The 21,441-nt window shown below is 33.8% G+C and overlaps 2 protein-coding genes across 3 annotated transcripts; both read right to left on the reverse strand.

The window, feature by feature from the left end:
- Positions 1-1,872: 1,872 nt before the first annotated feature.
- On the reverse strand, positions 1,873-17,628 carry LOC126773333 (importin-11). 2 transcript variants are annotated; one of them, XM_050494186.1, is made up of 17 exons: positions 17,393-17,628; positions 16,608-16,754; positions 15,634-15,854; positions 15,370-15,529; positions 14,798-15,044; positions 13,550-13,831; positions 12,426-12,607; positions 11,972-12,157; positions 10,841-10,940; positions 9,825-10,033; positions 9,002-9,199; positions 8,493-8,685; positions 7,767-8,019; positions 6,889-7,115; positions 5,778-5,907; positions 5,093-5,309; positions 1,873-4,277 (listed from the first exon to the last, which is right to left on the reverse strand). In XM_050494186.1, the coding sequence occupies exons 2-17, from the start codon at positions 16,740-16,742 to the stop codon at positions 4,173-4,175; spliced, it is 3,045 nt and encodes a 1,014-aa protein (XP_050350143.1). In that variant the 5' UTR covers positions 16,743-16,754; positions 17,393-17,628; the 3' UTR covers positions 1,873-4,172. The 2 variants fall into 2 exon arrangements, with proteins under 2 accessions (XP_050350143.1, XP_050350144.1); XM_050494187.1 differs by lacking the exon at positions 17,393-17,628 and adding an exon at positions 17,225-17,337.
- A 480-nt stretch (positions 17,629-18,108) lies between these two features.
- On the reverse strand, positions 18,109-21,319 carry LOC126773484 (uncharacterized). Its single transcript, XM_050494437.1, has 6 exons — positions 21,183-21,319; positions 20,787-20,921; positions 19,556-19,761; positions 18,533-18,700; positions 18,275-18,457; positions 18,109-18,201 (listed from the first exon to the last, which is right to left on the reverse strand). The coding sequence occupies exons 1-6, from the start codon at positions 21,298-21,300 to the stop codon at positions 18,109-18,111; spliced, it is 903 nt and encodes a 300-aa protein (XP_050350394.1). The 5' UTR covers positions 21,301-21,319.
- Positions 21,320-21,441: the final 122 nt, after the last annotated feature.

Here is a 21,441-nt window from a genome sequence, read left to right on the forward strand (position 1 = left end):
AGCTTATACAAAAATAATCGGATGTCAGTTTATGAACGAATAAATATGGTACTAAATTATGGTTAACGAAATTATTAATAATGAATTATAGGTACAATAAGGTATATGTAAATAAAACGCCGAGATAAATATAATTAGGAGTAGTTATTATACGCCGCAACAGCTGAGCGCCTATGTGGTACTTGTTAACACAAGTGTCCTATAATATACTTTACAATACTATACCTACTGTTTTCAAATAAATGCCCAAAAATTATGTTTTTTAGGTAATTTCACTGCTAAGTAGCTAACATATATTATGACAACAGTAAATATATATTTTACTGCAAATGCAAATGTTTAGCAACGATTACAGTAAAGCTGCACCGATGCAAGTATGTCAAAGAGATAATCGTCTTGATTTCTGTTGTATTTTGGCATTTCCCCAACAAAATCTTGAATATGCGGACTTTAAAATGCAGGCCCATTAGGCACTCGGCCCCTCGAGAAATCTTTAGAAGCCAAAATTGACTGCACTACCGCAACCTGCTCGACGAATAGGTCGCGTGTGGCGAACCGTGTACTGACGAGCTAAATTAGCCAAATATGTGACTGAAAAAAGACTTTTGGCACCAATTAAAATATTAAAAATGTCAAGGATTTCAAATAGCAAATAAGTAATAGTTATGTTTGCATTCGTTTAAAATCAGTTAAGATATCGCGGGCAAAATATATAAACTATTATTATATCTATCAATTGAGGTTTTTTATTTAAAAAACAATGGCATTGTTAAACTTGTTGTCGATTCCTTTTAATATGTTTTGCATAAAATACATTTCAACTGTATGTAATGATATTACCAAATACTTAAGAGTACATTTAATTACATTGAATTCTTTTTTATAGAATAGGTAGGCGGAGCATATGGGTCACCTGATGGTAAATGGTCACCAACACCCATAGACATTGGCATTGTAAGAAGTGTTAACCATCGCTTACATCGCCAATGCGCCATCAACCTTGGGAATTAAGATGTTATGTCCCTTGTGCCTGTAATTACACTGGCTCACTCACCCTTCAATCCGCAACACAACAATCCCAAGTATTGCTGTTTTGCGGTAGAATATCTGATGAGTGGGTGGTGCCTACCCAGACAAACTTGTACAAAGCCCCCAGTAAAATACTAAAATAGCTTAAGAAATCCTTTTTCATATTATAATATAATCATTAGTCTCGAGTTCTCCGGCCTTACGTGACCTACACTATAAGGCTGCAGATCTTAAGGTTCAATTCTGGGAATAGGAGTTACCAATTACCTACCGGGCGATTTTGACGTGACTATGTTTTTGTAATGGTGTGACCGTTTAATTTCGCTAATAAAAAGCAAATCGATTCCAATACCGATCTATCGCTTGGTGCACACATATCACCGATTAAAATATCAGATTGTTGATATAGTAATATATTTTTTTTTATGTGTCAACATCTTATCGTTAGCACTCGATACACGGTATGTTCGAGTAAGCGTAAGATTTCGAGCGTCAGATGACGTCAGCGAAAGATTTATTATTTACACATAAATTTTCGTGAGTACCTTAGCACTCACAACATTTTTTACATCCACTGGCTTAGGGTGGTGGCTCTATGTTATTCAGCCGAAAACAAAACATTATTTATTGACCGAATTTAAATTGCAAATTTCAAAATATTACTTATTTAAAGACAATACTTTAAATTATAAAATCGCTATTATTTGTTTTATATATTTTGTGTTATGTACATAGGTAACAAAATATATATAAATATATATTTTAATTTCTAGAAATTATATTAAAATTTTAATTAAACCGAAATGAGATACAAGGCATTTTTTTTTAAATAAAACAATAATACACATTATAAAACGTTTCATTTTATTCTCTCTATAATTTTTCCGAAAGATCTAACGAAGAAAGTAGCTTCAAGGCATGGCAACCTAGATTATCTAGTTTTGCTTATGAAAATGTCATTTCCAGTTAAATTATATAAAACAAATTTATTCATTTAAATGCTATACATAAATTATTATTTGATTTGAAGAAATGTTAACTATATATTGGATTTATTTTTATCGCCAGTATGTTTCATAAATCGTACTAGACTAATGGCTTATGTCCGGTTCTTATATTTAACGAATTGTACATCCGTAATCGATGGTTCTTGTGTTACGATTAACGACTAGTTAAACCTTACGAAACATTTTTAAAGGGACTATTTAGATTTAGTAGTCAATTCTAATACCATCCGTAAGTAAAACGAATCGTTTCTTGAACATAGTAACCGGACATAAGACAATTAGTTTACGTGGTTTTAATTACCGAGCCTTCCTTTATTTGATTTTACTTTTTGAAATTAAAATAAAGAATTATTATTAACAGCCATACTTATAAAGTTTGTTTAGTCAAACACTGATTTCTCTCTTTCTATCACCATTGATTTGACATTTAAAAGAAGGAGACAAAATCACTGTTTAACTATCCCATAAACATATATGGTAAAGCTGTAAATTGTTAGAAAAATTAAACAAAATTGTACACATATTATTGAAGTTTGATTTAGTCATAATATTTACTAAATTTTACATTTATAAAACTAAAAAAAAATACTTGAAAAAATAACAATTAAACATTACTTTATAGTACATTTATTATGTACAGTAAATTATATAAAAAAAGAAGCTTACGTATAATTATAAAGCGATAAAAATAGATACATAATGGCAATATCATACAATTTTACATTCATTTCATTATTATAATTATGCATAAGTTTTTAAGGAACTTATATATTGAGAAAATCTTAAGATATATAATTTGACTTTTTATTATATACTTTTTTGTTATTACCTGAAATCGGTATTCGTTTTAATGGTTGACAATAGTTTAAAAGTTACAAGCAAAAGTAGTGCTAACAAATTATTGCTTTTAAAAATTAATTTACAATACATTTGTGTATATAATATTGTATTAAATTTTTTATACATTTATATATTGCAAGAAATGTTGGTATTCATTCGTAAATCAGTCTCTGTGGTCATCGAAATTTTTAAAATATACATTATTACAATGATTTTAAGGTACATAATATGTTTTCATAATATCGAGCAGTCTAATAACCAATCCACAATGCATAATTTAAAATTAACGAAAACTAGTTTAATCTCGATCAATTGGTCACAGCAATCCATTTTACTAAATTAACGGTCCTGTATAAACAAATAATACTAACAAGAATGGCTTCACTAAAGTTTTCTTTAAATTTATCTCACTGTAATACATTAAAATGTCAATTATACATATATGGTCCATAAAAAAAACTTAAAAATGTTTATAGTGCAACATTTCTTAAAATATTATTTTTTTTGTTAATTATTGATTTAAACGCTTTTTAGTTAATTTTCATATTTGCTTTTTCTTTTATTTTCGCTCGCAATAAAAATAACTTGTATTTAAAGATATTATTAAAGAATGCAAAATATTCGTATACATTTTAGTTTTTTTTTTTAATATTTTTTTTTTATAATTTGTTGTGCATACTAACCCTATGCCTAGATTATTTTGCGTATGGTATTACTTCTATTCCAGACAAAATACGATAATTACAAGGTAACAAGATATTTTAAATTAATAAGAAATAAAACGAATTTTTCTTTTATGTTTCTGATAAATTTAATACAAGCACTATTATTTTTTCGTATGATTTAAAAGACATCTTATAATTCGAACAATTATTGTGAATACCTATACATAACATGTTTGAAAATATATATAATGCCATGTACAAACTTTAAGCCTTATATTTAAAGCTGTGTAGGAAAATCGTATGTATATCACATAATTATGAATATATTTTATTCATAAGCTGTATATATAAAAATAAAACTATAATTATAGTTTATATTTTCATTATTGCGATAACGGAGCATATGGATGTTATTGTTAAAAATAACGGACTGATAATATTAAAAAAAAATACATTTCTTTCCTAAGAAAAACGTAACTTCATGTATATCACACACCGATAAAATTTAATGGTGTTTTTTTTTCATAATCGAAACCCATGAATTAATTGAAAAAATATACATTTCCTTGTGCGGAAATTGTACTAAAGGTAAGACAAATGGAAAAGGTGGATCTTTTTGGTTATAATATATTTAAAGTGGTATGTATTCTCTTATTTGCTTGAGCGTCTCCTTGTCCGTCGATTGCAGCAACCGTTCGAAGGTTTCAGGGCCCACTTGACTCTTTAGTGTTTCTAGCTGGAATATTTTAATTTAATGTCACATATAGTCCAATATATTTTTTAATATACATTAAAAAAAACTCTTATTCAATTCTTAAAATAAAATTAATATTTAAAAGAATTATTTGTCGTTGTCTTTAAGAGGAAGGAATTAGGAACTTTATGAATAAGGAAATGAAACAATGACAATAGGCTTTGTAATAGACATAGTTCACGTCTATACCATATATAAAACAGCAGTACTTGGTATTTTCGTGTTCCGGTTTAAAGGGTGAGTGAGCCAGTGTAATTACAGGCACAAGGGACATAACATCTAGTTCCCAATGTTGGTGGCGCATTGGTGATGTAAGCGATGGTTAACATTTCTTACAATGCCAATGTCTATGGGCGTTGGTGACCACTTACCATCAGGTGGCCCATATGCTCGTCAACCTTCCTATTCTATATAAAAAAAAAACTTTGACTGAATATAATAGTTATGTACCACTGGGTAAGTAACTCATCACACCACTATTCTATCTTTTCACATCAATATTTTGTAATTTTATTAAGGGCGAGTGAGCCAGAGTGATTACAGGCACAAGGTAGGTAGGTAGCTCGGTAGGACGGCCTCGTGCTACCCACTCATCAGATAAGGGCGAGTGAGCAAGTTTAACTACGGGCACAAGAGACATAACATCTTAATTCCCAGGTCGGGGGCGCATTGGCGATGTAAAGGTGGACCAGCCGCTATCAGGCGGCCCACTCGCCTGCCCGTCTTCCTGCATTATAAACTAGGAGAGATCTCCCGTGAAGGCGGCGTGCACGTAAACAAATGCGAGTAGCGCGGACCTGGTGGTGCGTGACGGCGCGCAGGTCGAGCGCGCGCGCGGGGTGCGCGGCGGCGAACCGGCGGCGCCGCAGCTCGTGCGCCGAGCGCGCGCCGTCTTCGGCCTCGCCCGCTCCCGCTCCCGCTCCCGCGCCCGCGCCCGCGCCCTCCCAGCGCGCCGCGCCGCCGCGCCCCTCCAGCGGCGACGCGGGCCGCGAGCCGGGCGGCGACACCAACGCGCTGCGGGCGGAGCACAGCGAGTTACAGTAAAATGATACAGTCGCACGCTTGTCTCTTCAAAATGTACATGTGTATTTTTATGTATCACTTTTTAACTCTTGATGCGTTACTGAGCTCCCTGAGTGGAGCTTATATAACAAAATATATTTCGTTGTTTGTATGACCGCATTAATCTTGCAAAGTGTACTTATCGTTTGAAACGTGCATATAATATGATGCAAATTAGCTTGTAAATATAAAAAGTGCAACTCGTATGACTTTGTACCGCACTCATGAAAAGTTAAATACAAACACGAGGATTTGCTATTTTGATGCTAGTACCCTTTAAATGTTATATTTTCTACACTAATATTATAAATGTGAAAGTCGCTTTGCCTGTCTGTCCGTATGTCTGTCGGTCACGCTACAAAAAAATCAAATTTGTATTGTATCATTTATAAAATTAAAATATTACCATAAAACACTTACTCGATATAATTTCCTGATTCTTCCATTTTCATGACGTCATTGAGAACTTCAGTCAAATTTAACAAAATGGCGGGAAAGCGTTCGAGAACTGTCGCGTTCTGTGTCGTGAGGAGCGCCGCCAAGCCCAACCCTAGTAACACGAAAAATAAATTAAATAATGTGTCAATTCTTCAATGATTTTATGGTCTTTTTTTATGAAACATGCGGACGAGCAAATGGCCCATCTGATAATGAGTGGTCACCTCCGCTGTACACATTGGCGTTGTAAAAACAATTGCATTGCCAATACACCACCAGCCTTGGAAACTAAGATGTGCCACGTGTAGTTACAATGGCTCGCTCAACAAAACAAAAACAATACTAAGCATTACTGTTACACAGTAGAATATCTGATGAGTGGGTGGTACTTACCAAGACGGGTTTGCAGAAGACCCTACCACCAAGTGAGTACTTTTAACGAACCACTACATTTTCTTACGTAACCAAAATATTAAAAGTATGGCACGTTTTAAAGTTCGTCAAGACGCGAGTCTTTTGTCTTCGCCACGGGCGTGTACACTCTGCGCTATGCATCTGCGTACTTTGTTACATGTATGTGTTGTTGTTCAAGTAACTATGCATTCTGCTGTTTAAGCTTGATCACTGTGCCCTTTTTAATAATAACGTCCTCCAGGCCGATTTCGGCCGTGGCGACCAATCTCTAGAAAGGTTAGCCAACTGCGCAGGACATATTATAGTGCACAAGTGTGTGCAAACACAGGTGCACTCTCTATTCCCTAACTCGCAAAATCTGATGGGACGGCAATTTGACACGAGCGGAAAGTTTCGACAGAAAAACACAATAACTTTTATTGGCCCGACCTGGGATTTGAACCCAGGACCTCGGGGTCTGCGGCCTTATATCTAACCACTAGACAAACGATTGCCTCGTTGGTCTAGTCTAGTCAACATCCCTGTTACTACCATACTAACGAAACATTGATCTTATTGTTAAGTAGATAGGATCGATCCTTACTGAACAATTAAAGAATGTAGTATGAGAAGTCATATCACCTTGCCTTCAAGAAATAATATATTTGTAGTCGAATTAATTAGTTCAATAATAGCTCACCGACAACCTTCCACCTCTCAACTTGCGTCACGAGGTTCATCTTCTCGGTCCACACGTGAAGGACTCTATTCAAAACTTTGGCGGGATCGGAGTCGTATTCGACGAGACAAGCGGACGCCTCCTGTATCGCCTTGTAGAACAGCTCGGTTGACAGCAGTATCACCCGCGACAGGAGACACAGCTTCACCGACAGGACCATTGGTAAGTCGTCGCCATCCAGAAGGCAGCTGAAACACATAAAATTATACTTTATATACACTAATATAGACAGTACACATATGTATTTATAAAATTTGTTTTTGTTTTATAGTATTTTATCTGGATTACTATATTCTTACGCCATTCTTAATAACGCTGCTTAGTGGCTGTTAAGTTAAACACTGGTTACGCTCTTTTTCTCATTTTTAATTTGTCTTTCGACTAAACAAGACAACATTATTTAACAACGATAAACAAAGTTTATTAGGCTGTGTGAGTTTAATCTCAATATACCCGAGGTCTCTAAAAGATAGCTAGTACTGAAAAGGTCATGTTTACGTGCAATTCTATAAAATTAATTGTTTTTAATGGAGCTATATGTCATTGGAAAACGTAGCGTTGGACGCTCTCCAGCAAGGTGGAGTGACGATAAAGTGGCTGGCAGCGGATGGAGATTGAGAGCTGAAGAGCTCAGTGGCGTGCCTTTGGGGAGGCCTCTGTCCCAGCAGTAGACGACGGTGGGTTGATGATGATTATGATGATGATAATGTGTCATTGAGTTCCGTTCTTCAGATTTACTTATGCTTAATATATAATGATGTTTGCGTACCTTATACATACACGGATATGAGATCCCACCATAGATGGGCCATCTAAAGTCAATAACACAAACCACTCACTGTATGACCCTGAGGAGCGTGGGCCAGACGACCTTCACCCCCAGGAAGGCGTTCCGCTCGGGGAAGCCCACGCTGACGCATATCTCCGCCATCTTGAGCACGGTGATGACGCCCTCCGTGCGCATGTCGCTCAGCATGTCGTCCAGCAGGCACATGCACTTGGCGCCCGCGTCCGTGAAGAACTCCTCCGGGCACAGCAGCGCGTACGCCTGCATTATGTACACCACTATCCGCAGGTGCTCCGTCGACTGCTCTGTAAACCGGAAAGGACATTCCACATAAAATAAATATAAAAGCTATTTTATATGTTGAAAGTTAAGCTACAGTTTCAGAAAGTGACTCATATCGAGAAGACAAGAAACTAAGTAGGCTTTAGTTCATTAAAACTATAAGACATATCAGAATCAATGATTTTCTTAGTCGATTCAGCAAAATATTAAAATAAAAAAATTACCAAATTTTAATTTTAATAGTGACAAAATCTAGTATCTATCGGTTCTAAAATAGAAAATTAGCATAAGTGACCTCATATTTTATAATGCGATTTAACTTTTCTGTGGAAAAGTTAAAACTTAATTCTATTAAATATATTTTTACAAAAATATGTGTCAATCTATCATAAGGCCTCATCATCATCATCATATTTATGTATATCGTTAGCGAACAGAACATAAGGAACATGGCAACCGATCCTACATCGCACGTCATGCGTGTCGCGTCACTCACCCAGTATGGGGTAGAGGTTGTGCGCCAGCTGCAGCAGCGCGGGGTCGGCGCTGGTGGACGTCTCCAGCACGGCGAGCCACAGCTCCAGCGCGTCCTCCAGCAGGTACACGTGCGCCGGCTCGCTCAGCTTCGTCGACTCGTTCACCACGTTCAGCACCCACGGCCGCACGTTCGGCGCGCACTCGCCGAGCGCCTGCCACCGCAGATATATTGACAAGACTCGATTAATTGCCGTGCCATCATTAGCGATGAACGAAAGCGAATTTTATATTAATATTAAAGCAAAAAACATATTCATACTATTAATTGATAAATTTTAGTAGAAAATAGATTTAGCATTTTAAAAAGATTTTAAATAATAAAGTCGCCAATTCGTCACCCATCGGGCTACAGTGATACTCGATCGTTTAGATTTACAAGTTTAGTCGAGGAGAAAATGCGAATATTTAATTTAACGAATGCTTAGAAGAAGGATGTGCCACGTTTAAAAATAGAACAGGCGTCGATACCTTGACGAGGTGCACGAGCGCGGCGAGCGCGGCGGCGCGCAGCATGTGGTGGTGCTGCGCGTGCGTGCACAGCGCCGGCAGCACCGCGAACAGCGCGCCCGCGCCGCCGCCGCGCGCCACGGCCCAGCCGCAGCGCTCCGTCACGAACGACACCACGTGCAGCACGTGCATCTTCGTCTCGCACTCCTCGCACTCCACCTGCGCGCCGATACTGTACTCTCGGCCCCCGACCGTCTCCCGACCGTCTCGCGACCGTCTCGCGACCATTACACTATGCTCACAGGTGCTGACTCGATATAAACTATCCATATAATCAATCTAATAGCAATATGCAATTGCCAAACGCCATTAATTCTGTGACCGGGAACAGTGGACATCATATCATAGATCCCAACACCGACTGTCATATCGAAAATATTAGGACCTCTGATAGTAATGCACAATTGCACGTATCTATGGGTAAAACTTGACTATTAACTAAATATATACATGGCTAAGTAGCCATACAATATATCATAGTTATATAATAATAATATCCCGGGACATTTTTCACACGCGGCCATCTGATCCCAAATTAAGCTTGTACAGAGCTTGTGCTATGGAAACCAGACAATTGATAAACTACATATGCTATTTTTCTTTTGTAAATACATACTTATATAGATAATTACACCCAAACTCAGGACAAACAGACATGTTCATGCACACAAATATCAAATGTTTGGTTATTTACTACGTAATTTAACCAATTTGACTTGAGCTTTCCATTAAATAATTAATACAAAATAAAATCATACCAAACACGAGATAATATGATTCTTACCAGGAGATCATACAATGCGGAGAGCGCGTGTGGCGCGAAGGGCGCGAACTGTTCCACGTTAAAGTTAAAGTCGTCTATCGTACTACGCAGCGCTTCAGCGGCTGCAAGTTTTACCGCCGGGTCCTCGCCCGCGCGCGTCAGCGGCTCGAGGAGCGCTGAATACATCGCCGGACGAATGGACTGCGAAGCGCGCACCCCACACCATTGACCTGTGATGTGTCATGAAATATCCGTATAACCTTTTTGTACAATCGTTAAAACATATTTATTCCTTCTATACAATGTCAAATCTTACAAATATATCAGAAAATAAATTAATTGAAAAAGTAACAACACTGTTTAAAATGTCTGGAAGAAATAATTAAGGGATGCAATGTTAAAAAAAAAAATTACAACACGATTTTTATTTTGAAAAAGAAAAGAAAAACATATTTAGCAATTTCAGTAACAAGGTCTGTTGAGATTCAATGAAAATATATTTAAAAAAACTTTTATATTTGTATACTAATTTATCTCTCAATTTAATTGGTATTGAAATTTAATGTCTATTCTGGCATTTATTTATTTGAAAAAACATTTTTTTAAACTTAATCATTCATATTGTAATAAACTTCATCCCAGTGTTTTGTTAAAATTTATTTTTATTTTATATTATGATTGGAAATAGATTTACCGTGTTGACCTCCAAAATAATTTTCTGAAACTCCTCCGAGTTTTTCTACTCGACCAAAAAATTGCTCATGCGTTTAAGTACTACTTGAAAAAAATTATTTTTATTTTCATTATTACATTGGATTCGTTAGTCAATGGAGAGGAGGCCAGACTAGGCCTCCTCTCTTTTTTGCGAGAAGGTTTGGAGCTTAATCTACCACGCTGCTCCAATTGCGGATACAGACTTTCGTCTGCCAAATGCATGTTTCCTCACTATGTTTTCCTTTACCTCCAAGCACGAAATTATAAACACAATTAGGTTTTCAAATTCGGTATCACTATGCGAAAAATATTAAAGCACTTACCAATCAGCTGGCATACTCTTCTCCTAATTATTCTGTAGTTGTTATCTTTTATTTTGAGCTCTTGGCTTAAAACATTCGTGAACCACTCGTCAAAGTCAACCTGTGAAAAAAATGTACAAAGTAATATTAATTCAAATAAATTATAAGTAAAAATTCACTAAATGATTCTCGGTGACTAAAAATGTAAGACGATTACCAAAATACTAATTTATAACCTAAAAATGGCGATATTAACAGACATGACCCGATTATAAGGAATCCATAATCCCACAAAGACAAACTAACACCAATTAAATTAAGTCATCTGAACTTTACAACGTCAAATGCAAACCAATATTTATATTGCATAAATATAATATCTATCATTTTTTATTCTGAAACTGTAGATTGTGGGCTGCTTGATTATAAACATGCATGCACTAAAATAACATGAATAATAATAATGTCCTCCAGAACGGTTTCGGCCACGGCAGCCAATCTCAAGAGAGATATTATAGTGTACAAGTGTGTACGCAAACACAGGTGCACTCTCTGTTCCCGAACTCTCATAATCCGATGGGACGGCAATCCAACACGACCGGAAAGAGTTCAGGCGCAGGACCAACGGCTTTACGTGCTTTCCGAGGCACGGCAGTTTATACACTTCCAACTTACAGACTCCGGGCTGCTATTGAGAATTTTCTGACAGAAAAACCCAATAACTTTTTATTGGCCCGACCTGGGAATTGAACCCAGGATAACTAACTAATAACTAGACTTAAAATAACATGAATACATATTAAAGATATGTTACACCAAAGTCAAAGACAACACGTCTGTGGAGATACAAATACAATAAATAAATAAAGAACAATACTTCAATGGCTTGGTATACATATACACAAATTTTAGAATTTCTGTCGCTATGTGCAGATTTCTTTACAATATTTATCTTTATATAATTACTTCTCATGTACTAAATAATACCTTATGCTACAATCCACATGTTATCCATATGTATGTATGCAGTCCAAGAAGGTGCTGACAATCTAGTTATATTATAGTAAGGTATATTTGTTATCTACATTATTATGAAAACTATATTATAATTGTTTTTGAAACGACAGAAAAAAAAACATGAATCGCACTAACATCATCATAGAGATCAAAGGCAGCGAGTCCAACGGCATTATAAATTGCATCCTTTTTCAAAATGGCCGGCAAATCGTCAGGCAACACCTGACTCTCCTGCAGCGAGGCGAGAAGACGGACCAGCTCTGGTGCGAGAACTGTTCGGAACTCGTGGAACAATTCCATAAAAACTGCTTCCGTACACGGCTGCGAATCGAAATAGTCTTTAGTGAATATTATATTATACAATTATCAATTTGATAATTGCACATGAGATATCATGTTCAAAAACACAAAGGCAATGGGATGGAGAGACTCAGGTACAACGGCTTTGTGCCCTCGCTGAGAATTCCCTGACAGAAAATCTTTTATTGACTCAGCTTGGAACCAGATTTGAACCCGGTACCTCGAGATTTGCAGTTACTTTAACATAGTATAATATAGTTACAAAGTTAATATAAATGAACGTTTATACCCTCAAGCTATATTTCCAAGACTCCCCCGCCTCATCGGTGGCGAAGCTCTCGGGCTCCGCGTCCCACAGCGCGAGGTCGTCCCCACTCAGCAAGAAGTAGTGCGTCACGAGGTGGCGACACATGTGGCACACTGTGTTCTGGTCCAACACGTCCGTCTTCATCTGGTGAGCCTGGAGCGTCACTGGGGAAAATAAAATATTTTTATTACAGGCTATTCATTACTCACCTAATTCTTTGAAGTTGTTAACTACTTGAATGAAGGGCTTTCGTCGGATTATCTGTCCTACCCCAGGCCTTTCTTGACTACGCTGGTGGGTTAGGCGGTGAAGCACTTAAGTGCTCAATTGATAAATGTGATTTATAAAAAAAATCTTAGTCTTAATATATATTGCCATTAATGTAGTTTGACTCGAATTACGAAGGCCCATTCAATGCTCGTTAAATGGTGAAAAACTCAATTATACTACATGTTCTGACCCTATGTAGGCGCTCGGGTAAATGGGCCACTTAAGCTAAGTGGTAACCACCGTCCAAAACATTGACACTATGAGAAATGTAAACCATTCTTTATATCGTCAATGCGGTGCTAACCATGGCAACTAAACCCTGACCCTCGAACCTGTAGTTACACTGGCTCACTCACCCTTAAAACTAGCTTACAACAATAATATGTATTGCTGTTGGCTATAGAATTTGTGATAACTGAGTGGTACCTACACAGATGGGCTTGCACAAAGCCCTACCACCAAGTATATACAAAACTTACATTAACATCAAAAAAGCCGAGATGGAAAAAGCCGAGATGGCCCAGGGGTAAGAACGCGTGAATCTTAACCGATGATCGTGGGTTCAAACCCGGGCAAGCACCACTGAATTTTCATGTGCTTAATTTGTTATTATAATTTATCTCGTGCTTGATGGTGAAGGAAAACATCGTGAGGAAACCTGCATGTGTCGAATTTCACTGAAATTCTGCCACATGTGTATTTCACCAACCCGCATTGGAGCAGCGTGGTGGAATAAGCTCCAAACCTTCTCCTCAAAAAAGAGAGAGGAGGCCTTAGCCCAGCAGTGGGACATTCACAGGCTTTTACTGTACATTAACATCAGGAAATATACTTACAAGGCTCCTTTACAGGTTCCGTTCCTTTAGGAAGCTTGTACTCCACACATTGCAATATCCCTTTGAATATGTTGAGACATTGTATTGTGAATCGTTCATATGTCAGGGACATGCCTTGTTCAGTGAAACAGTAGTACAGAGCGAATTCCAAAGACGGTCGAATTAGAGGTATGTAGGAAAATGGTTGATAGAACAAAACTCCAAGTGCCACCTTTGTTAGGTGTATTATAAACTTTTCACATAACTCTAGAGGATATATCCCACGGCCTTTTAGTAGTTTTCCTGCAAATAAAAATAAAAAAAAGTTGGTATTAATTTTTTTAGGAGCTTTTAAACATTAACAATCAGTCATGTCAGTTACTAGATGAAGATCACTAATCTCTCTGTAACTGGACTATGTTTGTATGTAGTCTATTTCAATAGTAGGATGCAAGGAACAAAACAATGATTTTAATTTCCATGCTCTGCTATATTATGCACTACACACATTTCTTTATTTATATTTAAATCAAAGTGTTATTCTTAACTGCTAATATAAAATGGTTCTTTTTAATTTATCTTATATCATTATCAATAATAAAAATTATCTTAACTTTTACTATCCACTTTAAGTTGAGTTCGAATTTCGAAAGTGCCATAATGATTTCGACACTTTTAAACTTCTCATTAATCCATAATGAATACCTTGAAAAGTTCTAACTGAATATCTCCACCATTAATATCACCTTAATTCAAGGCTGAAGTTGTTTTGGTTATTTAAACAAATGTTTCCAATATATAAATTCGAACATATAAAATTAAAACAGTCAAATAAATTTTAACTGAACTTCAATTGAATATAATTGTCAATAAAGACAATCAAAGTTCATTTTTAAATACTAGAGCTCAAATTAGTTCCAATAAAAAATCCTTTATAAATATTATACATATAATAGACGATAGACGTAATATGTAATAACTAAGCCGAGATGAGCTTTTATGTGATCAATCTGGGGTTTTGGGATTAAAGAGAACATAATGAGAAAGTCTGTACTGCACAATTGCAGTTGAGAACTATGGTGGAATAAGTTCCAAACCTTCTCCATAATAGAAGAGGACACTTTTGCCCAGCAGTCGTACATGTATGAGCTGTTACTTAACTTCATTTACAAACTAGACGATAAATAATATTATATAAAAAAATATATAAATAATATTATATAAAATATATTATATATTATATAAATAATATTATATAAAAAAACTCACTGCATTCCAAGCTCGTCTTGGCCCTGTCAAACACAACATTGAGAAAAGCAATTGCGTCCTGGCTTTCATGAGGCTTCTTGAACCCAAAGACTGTTAACTTTCTTAATATTCTTAAACAGAGAAGTGCCTTTTCTAAATGCTCCGTTATCAATTCCGTCGCCGCTCCTTCTTGGATATGACGGAGAAACAGTTCGGTGTTCTCGTGCCATAGGTTAAGTATGAACGAGTACACTGATACAGTCAGTTCCTAAAAATATCTGTCTATTTAGTACTTCAAATTTAGTTTATTGTCCTTGTCTATCCTACACCTTAACTGCGTAGGGTCAAATACCCATACCATTGGATTGTGAGAGTGAATAGTGTCTTTGCACACACAAATGTGTACTGTAAAATATATAGAAATGCTGCCATGGAAACGATAGTTCTTCATATGATATGTGTGTACTAATGCTATGAGTTATTTATTAAATCTACATAGTATTTCCATAGTATGCCCGAGATGGTCCAGAAAAATATCATATTACTTTAAGTGTGACAGCATAGTCTGTCTATATTAATAATAAGAATCTCACTTGAAATGTTCTCTTGTCTTCAATAAGTCTCTTGGAAGCCAGTGCTTTCACAACATGATGGAAGATAAGCAATGATCTTTGTTGCATCAGTGGCTGCGGTGCTTTCATAGCTCCTATTAAGTCTGGTAGCAGATTAGGCCAGTTTGTGGGACAATCAAATCTAAAAAATTTCACAAGCTGCTATTATTTTGTTTTATTTATATGAGTATGTATAAAAAGCACTTTATATTTACAATGTTTTTGTATTTTCATTGTATTACTAACCTAGCAATTTTGGCAATCAAAACAGCTTGTTGCGTTGCTATTTGGGCGACAGGCTCATTCAAAATTGGTGTAGTAAGAAGTCCTTGCCGTAGTTTGTGTTTCTCTTCATCTGTAATTGCATTAGGAGCATTCCGTCGCCAATAACGGTCCACTCCATTCTTGAAACACATCACAGCCAGCCATCTGACGTTTATATCAATTGAATGGTTTGATAGAACATTCTACAAAAAAAAAAATACATTTTATTTCTTAATGTTTTAAATCTATATTAGAAATATTTATTTTTAATAACAATGTACATTCGAAATTTCACAAAATTTGTACATAATAAACAAATTTCCAAATTTATTCATAATTATACTTTAACTAGTTCTTTATATTTCATGCAGTAATTGGAATATTAATTATTTAAATAAGAGAGAACCTTAATTACACTTAATAAAGACAAATTACAGTGATTCATCACACAATTAATACTTGCATGAAGGTTCTTTGCATAATACCATATAAACATAGGTGAAGTCATATTAGCTATTAGTTTTCAATAAATATTAAGAAAGGCATTGCAACACAGCCCAAATTTTACGTAATAAATTTTAAAAATTACATAATTTAAAAACAATAAATAAAATAAATAATTTTTATTTTGTTGATTTTTCAATATTATCAAAACAATAACATTTTTTAGTCGTTTTAATAAATAAAGAGACATTTATTTTCTAATGGCTAACTGACAAAACTTATTACTTAATCAATATACCTAAAACTTATGTCAAAAGATAAATATATATCTAACTAATGAATTTGATGTTTCCTTTTTAATATAGTATGATCGAATTATCTTATATAATATAAAAATAACAAATTTTGCGGTCTTTGGAGTTGTATAACAAGTCTAATACAAATTTTTTTTTAGTTAATTTTAAAAACATTCATGCAACTTAATTTAATCATTTAATCAAGATAAAACTTACCAATAATACAGAATAAAATCCTGGTTCTATTTCCCATTCTTGAAGCTTCTTCTCCGCGGGCTTCAGAACCTCTGCTTCCTGGCTGGTGGCTCGGTTGAGAGTATCTAGCACTAATGCATAGATATTTGGATCCATGGTCTATGTTACCTTGAGAAATATATTTTATAAAATAAAATATAATATTTGATGTAACATAAAAATCATTAATATCTATTTTACATGCATAAAAAAATGTGTCGAGTTAATATTTTTTGATATCATGAGATATGTTGACTTGAACATTAATTATTAGAACAAAATCAATTTGTTTTCATTTCAATTTAGAATAGTTGTCTCAATCTGCCACTATGATAAATTCAAATATAAATTTTTGCTCCTTTTAATTATATAATGTAAAAATTTAAAATACATTATTTGTTATAAACACAGTGTTTCTGATATTTTTAAAAGTCATGTATTAATTATCAATATATTTTAACAACAAATCTTTTAGAAAAACGACTCATAAAATATTGATCGTACATAATTGTTATTACAAATACCAAAGTACAATTTATACAACATAAATTTATTAAAAAAAAAATAGTAAACCAATTTTGTCCGTATGAAACTCTTACCGTATAATTAATATGGACGATTGTAATAAAAAAAAATGGTACTGCCACCGGCATTTAGGTATTACCAATTTAAAAATAAAAAGAAAATATTTTTACGTATTATGACTTTGTATTTATTTGAAAACCTTTTTCGGAGTGACTGTATAAAATAAACTAAGATATACTCACTTTTGACGGCCAAAAGACATCTGATAAAACATAACCTTATGCTATTTACATATAACAGTCATCGCAATGTCTCATAATGTACAAAGTACAACTATATGTATACAGTTAAAAGAAATTTTAAAATGATTTATAACTACTAAAGAGAAGCCAAATCTATTTAATTTTGCAATAACATTAATCTGTGTTCTGCAAAAAACACCAGATATTCGAAAAAAAATTAGAGGTGTGACAGTGACAAGCTGTCATCTCACATCTGCAAAATCAGCGGAATATCATAGATATTTTTTCTCGTTGACTCAAATGACAAATCAATTTGTTCAAATTTATTCATATTAATACTTTAACATCGAAAATCATGAAAGGCTTTCAACATAAATTTTATTTCATAATAATATATATATTATTTTGTATTTAGATATGACATACTAAAGGGTAGCCGTGTTTGTTAATAAATCAAACTGTACTGTGAACTGTGTCATAATAGATACAAAAGGGTAATTGTCGTGCATGAAATTGTAACTAATTAAAATTATTACGAATATGTTTGAAATTTACATAAATAAAAACAAAACATCGTATAAAATAAGTTTAATAAGATACTATTATTTTATATTTTTTAAAGTAATTGTTTATAGATTAGCTTATCATAACAATGTTAAATGCGATAATATATATAAATATTAAAATATCTGTATCATAAAAAATAAACTAACTACCTACATATAACTATGATAAGCAACAGGTACTGATGCAATTGTTACAGGTATGTCTATAACCAGGGGTAAATGAAATAGAAAAGAAACTTTTACCTGAAAATTAAAACAAAAAAGTTATGGACATAATATTATTTCAATGTATAGTTTTAAAATTGAAGCAACTTACTCTTAACGAATAGGAAACGGAAACCATAAGGTTGTTCATATTAATAGTGGAAGGCATAGTATAAGGTATTTTCATATGAAAATAGCACATTTGTGAAACAGTATTTAACACATCGCTGTAAACAGCTTTACATATTTTTTTCTCAACAATATTAAAACCAGAAGAAACGTTGTATTCTATTTTCTGAAAGAGAAATTTATAATAATAAACACATTTTTTATCAGTAACCTAAATATTTTAAGCAATTAGAAAACTTACTTTTATTAGATACACCTTAATTTTCCTTACTTTAATTTTTCGTTCATTTGTTATTATGGCTTCAAAAGGTATCAACTGTCTTGCAGTAAATCCTTTATATGTTTTGAAAATCAAAGAAAAATTTCCGGATTTACCAACATTTTTTCTCATTTCATACATCAGGGGTATCTAAAAGAATGTAATTTTAGTATCGCTGCATAGATTTAAATGAATTTAATATAAAGCTTGTATCTATATTGTTCGATTAACCTCTTAAAATCTTGTACAAATAAACAAAGATCTAATTCATACTAATTTCATATTTAATTAAAAATTCCGTTCATTTAATTGATTCAAACTAATATTATAAATGCGAAAGTTATTTTATTTGTATGCTTGCAACACTATCACGTCATAACTTTTCACCCGATTGTAATAAAATTTTGCAAACACGTTATCAGGGGTACAATGTATTTAAAATTAAAACCATAAAGCATATCTGTCTGTAGTTTACTTTAAATGTTTGTGATAAACTAGGGCATTTTCGAATGCCGCATGTTTAATGAATGTTTCGACGCTTACGTTTAGAAGAGAAGGTTGGAGTGAGGTGTACTCACACGTATAGGTACTAAGCATTACAATCTAGGTTCTTTTTTGAAGACTTTAATGAAAGAAGTGTGAGTGTGTTCACCAGCTCACGTACTCTTCATTGTATTACCGTTCTTCTATTTTATTTTATTTATGTCTGACACTATTATTTCTATGTTAAAACAAACAAAGATTATCAATGTAGTAGGTACTTTTTTTTAAGAATCTTGATATTTTGTGTGTGGACTTCCTGCTCCAACGTAAACGTCGAAATATGATTAAAAACTATCAACGAACAGCATAGTCAAAAGTACTGAGTCCAGAAAGCTGGAATTTAGACCTATTTATTACGTAAAAATCCGCTAAGAAAGGATTTTTGGAAATTTCAACTTTTAATGAATATTATCTATGAAGTAGAGTAGTAGTAGCCAGCCGGGCTAGGTTTTTTTTATTTACCTTATACTCATCAAACTGATTTAGGTCAACTTGGTTGACAACATTAAACGAACAAACTGTTTTCTTAGATGATCTAAAAGGAGATTTACTGTATATTTTGATACGATAATACACTTTTGCAATTGAATCTTCGTAACTTGGTGGTAAGTCATGTGGTAAGAAGAAATGAAACTGACGTGTAAGTAATCCTGGTTTTACTGTTGTTCCTAAAAAAAGCAAAACAGTTTCAATCCCCTTTAAATGAATTTTAGGAGATCTGCCACATTTAAATAACTAATTTCAATTGCCATCACTCGTAGATCATTGTATATTGTTTTGATTAAAGAAATTACTTAAAGTTACATAATGGAACAGCATCAAAATTTCTGGTAAAAATAATGTACCCTAAAGAACATTATTTAAAAACAAAATATAATTAATAAACATACTCAGACCACAATATTATAAGGGTGGGCATTATTTTCGTCTTAAATAATAAAATTTCAAATTTTATAATTCGGGATTGGCTCTTACAAATTTGAACTCTAAATCTTTGGTGACACAAAAGATAATAGTGAAAAATTGACGTAGCAGTGGACATTTTAATTAAAAATTGATCCGTTGACTGTTATTGTACAAGTATGAATTGAAATTTTTGATATTATATTGTATTGAAAAGAAAAATCAAGTTTTCTCATTTTATTTTAGTGAAGTAAGTATAAGCGAGTGAAAGGCAAGTCGTAGATGTTCCAGACTTGGGCAAAATGTAATCAGATTAATGGTTAATGATTAGGATTACAATGTTTAATCATCAATACCGATTACAGATTGACGAATATAATCAAAAAGTGTTGTTTGTTGTTGTTGTTTATAATCAAAAAGTAAAGTGAGTGAGCAGGTCAAGTAAGTTCACCAGCGTTCCTCCGTGCCATCTTCAGAATCAATCAAATCTGTAAATGTGATTGAGGATTACACATTGTAATCATCACACATCAATCTGAGTACATTTTGCCCAAGTCTGGCTGTTGCAGTCAATCGTAGTTGACAAGATATGTAAGTTCTCTTAGATGTAGGTAATAATTTGATGAATTATTTGCGCTAGATAAAAACCAGTTAAAGAAGAACAATACATATAATTAATAACAAATTAGTGCAAAATGACGAGAATAAGAGAAAAAGTTAATTTAGTACGTTCGAAAGACAAAAAAGCCTACCCAGAGGAAAAAAATATCTATTACCTCGAACAACTCACCTTTTAAGTCCCCGAAAACATCAACAATAACACTAAAAACTTCTCTCTTTTCTGAATATTTTCTTATATATGGCATTGTTGGTGAAGATCTGGTCCACATTGCTTTACTGATACCTTTTACTTTGAAATCGATTTCTAAAAAGTTTAAGTTCTCTTATTATGTATATTTTACGAAATTATGTCGTAGTGTATCTTTACTTTAGTAAACAAAAGTTTCCAAATTTGAAGTCTTAATCATCATCAAGTCATTTTAAGCAAACTATTTAATAAGATTTGTTTTTAAGTAAATACGGTTACGGTTAAATAATTTGAGCAATGCGTAACAATAAACACATTTTAATAAAAATGTACTGTTTTAGGTGATATCTATTAGTTTTTGAAGGTGATAGCACTCACGTTTTACTTTAAGATCTTCTTTAACATCTAAAATAACGGATCCAGTCACAATATCATTAGTATAAAAAAATCCGCCGGAAGGACTGTGGAGCACAATTTTACAAGTATCCCAAACCATTATTAATTAAAGAAATTAATTTCTTTGTGGGTTTTGGCACTTTTATTTTAAGTTGTTCTAATAATTATACTATTAAGCTTTTATTATTAAATAGTATACGTAATAATTATATATAGACCATCTTTTATGTTATCTATATCT

The sequence above is a fragment of the Nymphalis io genome, chromosome 14 (assembly GCF_905147045.1).
Source record: "Nymphalis io chromosome 14, ilAglIoxx1.1, whole genome shotgun sequence".
Taxonomy (NCBI): domain Eukaryota; kingdom Metazoa; phylum Arthropoda; class Insecta; order Lepidoptera; family Nymphalidae; genus Nymphalis; species Nymphalis io.